Genomic DNA, 7,500 nt, shown 5'->3' with positions numbered 1-7,500 from the left:
ATCCTTTACACACTAGAATTGGCCAAATGAAAATGACATGACTTGGGGACTCGGTTTCGTTAAGCACCAGCTAACCTTCGTTTAAATAACCGACCCATAGTGTTCTGCTTAAGTGCGATAAATCCAATGAAAGTTACTGATCACAAGTTTCCTTTGGTGTTGTTTGCCATGCTATATATGTATTAAGAATTTGGATAAAATCCCAAAATGTGACCATCCAAATGAATGCTAATGAGCTGTACTTCCCTGTAGTGCTAATTATGGTGCTGTGCAAGGTGGTTCTAAGTTTTGAGTGAATGAATGAAATGAATATACTTTATTTCAACAGGGTAACAGGTTACAGTAAGAGTATACTGAAGACCCTGTGGCCTTCCATAAAGTAAAAATATATACAAAACAGCTACTTATTATAAATACAATAAAATTTAAATATCTATGTACATTCTACACTATACCCATTAATTTGAAAAGAACAGTTAAGATAGCGTGCCGAAACACTAGGTTTTCTTTTCTTTTTTTTTTTGTTTGAAAACAGAATTTATCTATCTCTTTTCAAAGTAACTGCACGTTTTCATGTCTTTTCATGTTTTAAGTGCTCTCTCCAAGTTACTCCAGTCCGTGATAGTTTTAACTGTAAAAAATGCTTAAGTGTGACCATTTAAATGAATGCTTCTGAGCTGTACTTCCCCGTGGTGATGTTTATTGTACAAGAGGTAGTAAATTTTTTTGAGTCTGCGGGTTTAAAGTACCACCATTCATTCCTGTGGTTCTTTTTAGTATCCTGTACAAGATGGTTCAAGTTTTTGAATCCGTGAATAAATTCCTTACGCGTGAGTATTGAAATGAAAGCTACTATGCAGTATTTTCTTGCAGTACTATTCATTATCAAGTGAAGCTATGATCTTCGCAGTTATGAGAGCAATTTTTGCAATAGTGCGTAGAGAAGCCTGAAAAATTCAGGACTTCAACGGGGTTTGAACCCGTGACCTCGCGATTCCGGGACGACGCTCTAACCAACTGAGCTATGAAGCCACTGACGTTGGGAGCTGGTCATTTGTGGGTTCTAATGGTCCCGTGAGGAATGAATCAGTATCCGCAGTTCATATATGATTCATTTCATATACCATTTCATCAACTATTTATTATTTTGAACAACGTGATTCTGGTAGATTGAGATGGTGATTCAAAGACTAAAATGTAACCATTCAAAAAAGCTACCGAACAATACTTTCCTGTATACATACTTAATAGACCTAATCGGCTAACTCAATGTTGTACCCAATTCAAACCCTTTGGGAATAAAACGTTTTGTTCCAGGTATTTCCATATCATTTACATATGAATGCTACATTATCATGCAAATACAACACACGAAGAATCTTAATCCCGGAAGATTTGAATTGGGTACAACATTTCGTTAGCCGATTAGGTCTATTGACCACTACCTACAGGGGATACAACAGATACAACAGAACAGAACAGCAACTTCAAGAATCCCAACCGGTTGGAGGCAAACCAGATGCTATTTGCAAGTACAGCTGAGAAGCTGAACCAAGGATTACAGGATCAAATTCAACCAGTGGTCATCGGTAGTCCAACGATATATCGATGATGACTTGAAGATGTGAGCAGTTAGCTACGTTTGGCAATTATGTTCGGCAGGCTCGTTTGTGGGCCATTAGGCCCGCCTTTGAGCGGCAGCGGCCGCTCTCGCAAGAAAAGTTATCCTGGTCCGGAACACAGTGTCTTCTTATGTGTGCCTCAACTAGTCGAATGGTTCTTAAACCCGGTATCTCTGGATCTCAAGGCAAGCGCTCTACCCACTCAGCCACGCTGCTTCCCACTGGAGAGTTATTCTTGTAACCTACATTGTACAATCCCCATACAACTTACAGATATCTCCAGAGCCATCATAGATGTATCCCTCAGCTTGATCACCTCGGCTAGAGTAGGAAGGACAGAGCATTGCTTTTCAGATTCCAAAGTTGCTTTGGCCAACTTCTTAAACAACTTTTCAATCTTCTTCGATTCCTCCGTGACCTTCTTGGCAGCCTCTCTTCTTCCCTCGTAATCCTTGAATGCAATGCGTCTATACGACAATAATAGTTCACAAAATATCTTGTTAGGTAACTTTTTAAAAACTCCTTTGGACCACATTGGACTAGAACAGTACAATCAATTAACTATTTTCTCAAATCCCATAATACACCTTGTTTACCCGTCAAATTGTTGCATAAGCATTGCTTGCAATTTCTCCTGGGACATGAAATGTCTCAAGAAACATCGAAAACAATGCCTATCCTATTTTTCTTTGGAAAGGGGGGCCTAAACAAGGTGTATTGTGGGATTTGAGAAAGTAGTGAACGCGAAGTTGTACTCGGAGGCATAATTAAGTTGCATGGCAACCACGCGCATACGAACTACAACTGAATGCCGTTTAAAAGTTATATAAATATAACTATAATATAACTGCACATCGCAAATAACATAGCTAATCGAGGCGGTGCAGAGTTAAAGATATATACAACATAAAATAAAAAATAAAAAATAATAAATATGGGAAAAAACACATACATATCTGCTAGAAAGATATAAGGCAAATAGGTAAAAAATCCCATAATCCAAAAATCCCATTTTGTAAATAGGTAAAAAATCTCTCCTCGAGGTGAGATACAGAAAATTGCTGAGTTAATTCAGAGATGTCAGAAATGCCGATTTGATGAGAGTCTCCCTTGCTCCTCCACCCAACTTAAGGCTCGTTTACACAGCGCGATTTTATCGCGCGACAAGAGCTGCGATCGAACGGCGATTTTACGGCGACAGCAAATCGCGTGTGTGAACAGCCGTCGATTTCACTGCGATTTGTATCGCAACAGATCGCAGCCTTGTCGCCGCAAATTCGAACATGCTCGAAATTTAGTGCAACTTTGCTGCGATTTTATCGCAACTCTTGTCGCGCGATAAAAACGCTCTGTGTAAACGAGCCTTTAGACATTCATTGTCCCGTATTTCATCTATAAAAAAACCCGTAAAAGCGCAGGCTGTTATTTACTGAAAGACTCTCGAACTCTCTTTGTAAGATGATTCGCACATCTCTTGAGTAATCAAATCGCACAGGAAAGCGCGCGGATTGAAGTCACGCGGTCTGCTAAATTCAACAATGGCAAAGCGTGCACCACCGAGAAATATAGTCGAACGCCTTAGGCGAAGGAAAGAGAACAACTTACTTGTTCAACATTGCTCTGACATATTCTAAAAGCACTTTCTTCAAAGCTTCTTCCATGAGATAGTCGAAGAATCTATGGGATACATCAAGATTTGCAAAACAAGGTCGCATTGTTCAAAGAGGACAGTTTTTAAACGCATGGATTTAGGAGTTGTTAACCCACTGACACCTAAACCCCCACTGACGAGTAAGATTGCCTGGCGTTAGATAGAGTAAAATCCGAGGGCCAACCGGTCAAAGTAAAAAACTAGACAAACAATGACCTGTAATGAGTGACCTGTGAAAAGTGACCTGTACTTTAGCCCCGCCGGGGAAAACACGGGTAAGGTCAGGTCAAACTTCTTGACCCGAGTTTTTTACAGTTTTTGTGTCACTTTGAAAGCTCTTTTCCATTACTGGGGCTCAGTAAAGATGGGAGTAAAGATAACACCTAAAATTAAACTCTTATAAAAATCTCTGTCTCCTTAGTGTTTGAAATAACGACGGTAGCCTAAACAATTGGAAAAGGTTTGCGTCCCTCACTCTTCTAAATTCTTTTCTTTGTTCTCATCTTTAAACTAATTTCTGAGAAAGATATAGAGGATATTATATGGCCAGATAAAAGATACGAAATTTCTCTTCGAGTGTTGAAAAATATATACACCAATGAAATACTAAATCATTCCACGAAAGGCATCGAAAGGCACGATTTTTATATGTAGCCATGGCAACAGTGATTTTTCACGTGTGAAGAAAACACGTTATCTTCACGTGAGAAGATATCATGTTTTCGCACGCAAGCCCACTTGGTATAAACACTTCCATAACGGCGACCAAATAAAATATTCTTTTGTTTTTAAAATGATAATAAGCCTTTCTAGCCTCGAGACAACGAGCAAATTTCAAAAGTACACTGGTTTCAAAATGAGGGCAGTAGGTCTAATTAATATAAATACAAGAGAATGTAAAAGTGGTCGCCATTTACGAAAGTGGTCTATTTTCAATGGTGTTTATGTAATACATATATGTTATTCACCGGCCGGAAGGTCCGTATTGGGAAAATCTGTGCCCGAGGTCTCGAGTCATCTAATGTTATCCAAGTTTAAAGGAAAGAAAGAAATAAGTTCGACTATGTCAGAGGGAGGTTTATGAGCTATCAAGATGTACAGTTTGTGCATAGACAAGACAAGAGGCCGACCGAGGTCGAAGGCAACCCGAAGGCAGCCCGAAGGCAACCCGAAGGCAACCCGAAGGCAACCCGAAGACTCGTTTTTCTCTCACGGCAGGGGTGGGCACCACTCCTCACCCGTTGCATGCACAACTTGTTGTCCCCAGTAATACTGGTGCTCATTTTAACCCCCCCCCCACCCCCACGAATGGATGGAAGAAAGCTGAGTGAATTTTGCGCATAAATGGACTCAAACAGGAGCGCGCAACTAAGAGCGCACATATTCCACACTGCGTAGAAGCTATTTTTGACGCGACGTAACAAGAGCATATGAGGAAATTATTCCAAGTAAAACAAGACGCTCTTTAAAGCGCTTACTCGGAATACCATGTTGCGCAGAAGTAGGATGACACACTTATTTGTCTTAGCGTCCGAGCTCATACATGCATTTAGTATATAGGCTATCGCCTCGTGGATCCACAGCTACTTTGACAATGTTATGACGAAATTCATGATCAATAACAGGACAGACGCATGAAAAACTGACATCAATTTACGACGACGACGACGACGATAACGACGACACCGAACAATGATGACAAATCAAGTAAAGCTATGATCCTCGCAGTTATGATACATTTCATATATCATTTCATCGTTAATGATGACAAAGATGATGTAATAAGGAAAAAAAAACAAACAAACTGATGTCTTACTTCCCAATCATGTGCAAGAAATCATTGTAATAATCTTCTATTGTCACAATGATGGTGTCAACAGCTTCCGGGCTAGGAACCCTGAAAAAGCAAAGAAGAAATCTCCGATCCATAAATCATACAGGAACTGAAACACTGGTCTGCGTTACAAGCTTACGACGTCATTGCAGAGGTAATAGAAGATTATTTTATTAACTTTGCCAGTCAAGCTGGCAGAGCGCCACAACAGCTTGCGCCAATTACTGTGGCCCCTTTTTTACCCTCCCAACCATGATACACAACAGAAGACAGACCACAACACCGGGAAGTACGTGCCCTACTCTTAGCGACAAGTGTGTGGGTTCTATCACGTCCCACAGGATTATTAACATTTAAGGGTTGTGAGACGGGACCTCCGGCTTATCGTCCTTATCCGAAAAGAGTAGAGAGTCTAACCATTTGCAGATGTAGTTACAAAGGCAGCACTTTCTCCTCAGTTATTTAAAGACCCTGAGTGTTGGTCCGGCCGGAGTTGAACTCGCGACCTCCCGCGTGACAGTCCGGTGGTCAACCAACTGAGCCACCGGTGCGCGGTGCGGACCGACCGCGGGGTACAACAGGAGTTAAGAGCTGAAAGGCTTGGATGGTAGACGTGAAGGCGCAAAGGAGGGCTTAGGTGGTGATTTCATGAGCTCGGTACGAGCAAACACTGGTATGAGTCCGATCGATCTTATTTACATGACAACGGTACAAAAACTCAGCTCAGACCGACGCAATGGCTTACTTCGCACCCTGAAGTAATGAAAACACTTTTGACTTAACTATATACCTGTTTAGTATAAATACACAGGTGATTATACAAAATCAAGCGCTCTCGTTGGCTCGCTATCTCGGATTATCAGCCGATAATCACCTCGACGGACAAAATGGCTGCCAGTAGTCGTTTTGCCATTGTAAGTGAAGTTGATTTCGCGTTGAAATGTTTTTTTTTTCTCTTTTTTGAAATAATCACCTGTGTATTTATACTAAAACAATTCTTCGCCTCAGGCTCAGTGATTATTGGTGAATAGTCACCTCGACTTCGTCTCGGTGAATATTCACCAATAATCAATTCGCCGGCGAATGAATGTTAAATGAAAGTTTTCGCAAAGTATGGCTGCGATAGTAGGCTTACATTGCAAACCAAAGAAACTGAAGAAATAAGGTCCAAATAAATACCACTCACCAAGCAGGGGTCATGATTTGAGAGTAGTAAGGCTCTAGATCCAAGAACACTTCCTCCAAGAGGAATCCAGTGCTGAGAAAAACAGGTAATCCACATAATCAACAGAATGACAACCATAGCTTTTAAAGAACGTAAATAATGGAGCTAGTTTCTAAAGAAACAGCAGTGCTGCATTGGTTGATAAGTGAAGTACGTGAGTTTTTTTAAGGTGAATAAAACGAGTTTCAACAATTTGCTGGAATGTTCTGTTCAAATGATTTACCAAATGGTTCAACAATAATTGCTTAGAAAGATGCATTCATTAACGTGACGTAATATGTTACCACGGCAACAAAGGAGCCATCTAAAACGGCCTATATTTTTGTCTTTAATGAGACGCTTGTATCTCAAAAACAAACTCGGTGAGCCCCTCCCCCCCCACTCCAAAAAAAAGTCGGATTCAGAGCCACCTTAAAATGTCCAATTGTGAAGGTCGCTATGAATCTGCTCCAGAGTATTTTTTTAACTTCGCAAAACTTTTTTTTTAGCCTGCTTATCACTTTCCAGCAATAAAAATTGGGGTCATGAAAGTTTCTTTTTGAGATGTAAATCTTTAAAGACAAAATGTAGGGTCTGTCACGTCTGATTGGCAAGGAGAGCTTCCCGCGGTAAGTGACTAACAGCAAGGTTTTTTGCCATTAACTGAATTGTACAGCCTTACGTTAAAGGTAAGAAATAGGCTGTGATGTGTGTGATTAGACTTTTGAACTCAAATCAATGAAGTATTCATGTTTTTTTAGGCACTAAATGTGACGCACTTCGACTTGACAAAAAACAACATGACGGCACGGTAAATTTCCGTTTAGTAAACGGTCGTTGCCATTTGGACGACACTTAAAAATTTTCACTGTTAAGCTTGTCGTTTGCAAATGAGGAAAAAAATACTAAATCTAAGACCAGATTAGCAGCGTTGTGTCACTTAAAATTTTGAAAACTTTCAAAGAAACTTACAAAAAAAAACTTTAAAAAAAGTTAGAAAAAGCTGGGGGAATAATACTCGGTTCAATGGCTGAAGAGCAAACGCACCTAACCACTACACTACCGAGATAACCACTCCAAACAACGCAGTTTTAAAGTATTTAAGGACGTTCGCGCCAAAATCTTCCTACGGTGAGATTTTCTTCATTTCTCGACTAGAGTTAGGTCATGAAGTACTTACTCCAAAAAT

At 40.2% G+C, this 7,500-nt stretch overlaps 1 protein-coding gene and 1 non-coding gene across 2 annotated transcripts in view; both read right to left on the bottom strand.

Moving 5' to 3' along the window:
• Positions 1-7,500, bottom strand: part of LOC138003384 (exocyst complex component 3-like) — a 41,588-nt gene that overhangs the window by 2,771 nt on the left and 31,317 nt on the right. Inside the window, exons 22-25 of the mRNA XM_068849429.1 lie at positions 6,294-6,365; positions 5,090-5,170; positions 3,228-3,299; positions 1,894-2,089 (exon numbers count right to left, since the gene is read on the bottom strand). Of these exons, the coding sequence (XP_068705530.1) occupies positions 1,894-2,089; positions 3,228-3,299; positions 5,090-5,170; positions 6,294-6,365 (421 nt within the window). The remainder of the gene's footprint in view (positions 1-1,893; positions 2,090-3,227; positions 3,300-5,089; positions 5,171-6,293; positions 6,366-7,500) is intronic.
• Positions 960-1,032, bottom strand: Trnap-cgg (transfer RNA proline (anticodon CGG)). Its single transcript has one exon. It is a non-coding gene; the product is annotated as a tRNA-Pro (tRNA).

This window comes from Montipora foliosa, chromosome 5, assembly GCF_036669935.1.
Source record: "Montipora foliosa isolate CH-2021 chromosome 5, ASM3666993v2, whole genome shotgun sequence".
In the NCBI taxonomy this organism is placed as follows: domain Eukaryota; kingdom Metazoa; phylum Cnidaria; class Anthozoa; order Scleractinia; family Acroporidae; genus Montipora; species Montipora foliosa.
This window is presented reverse-complemented; position numbering and strand designations above follow the sequence as displayed.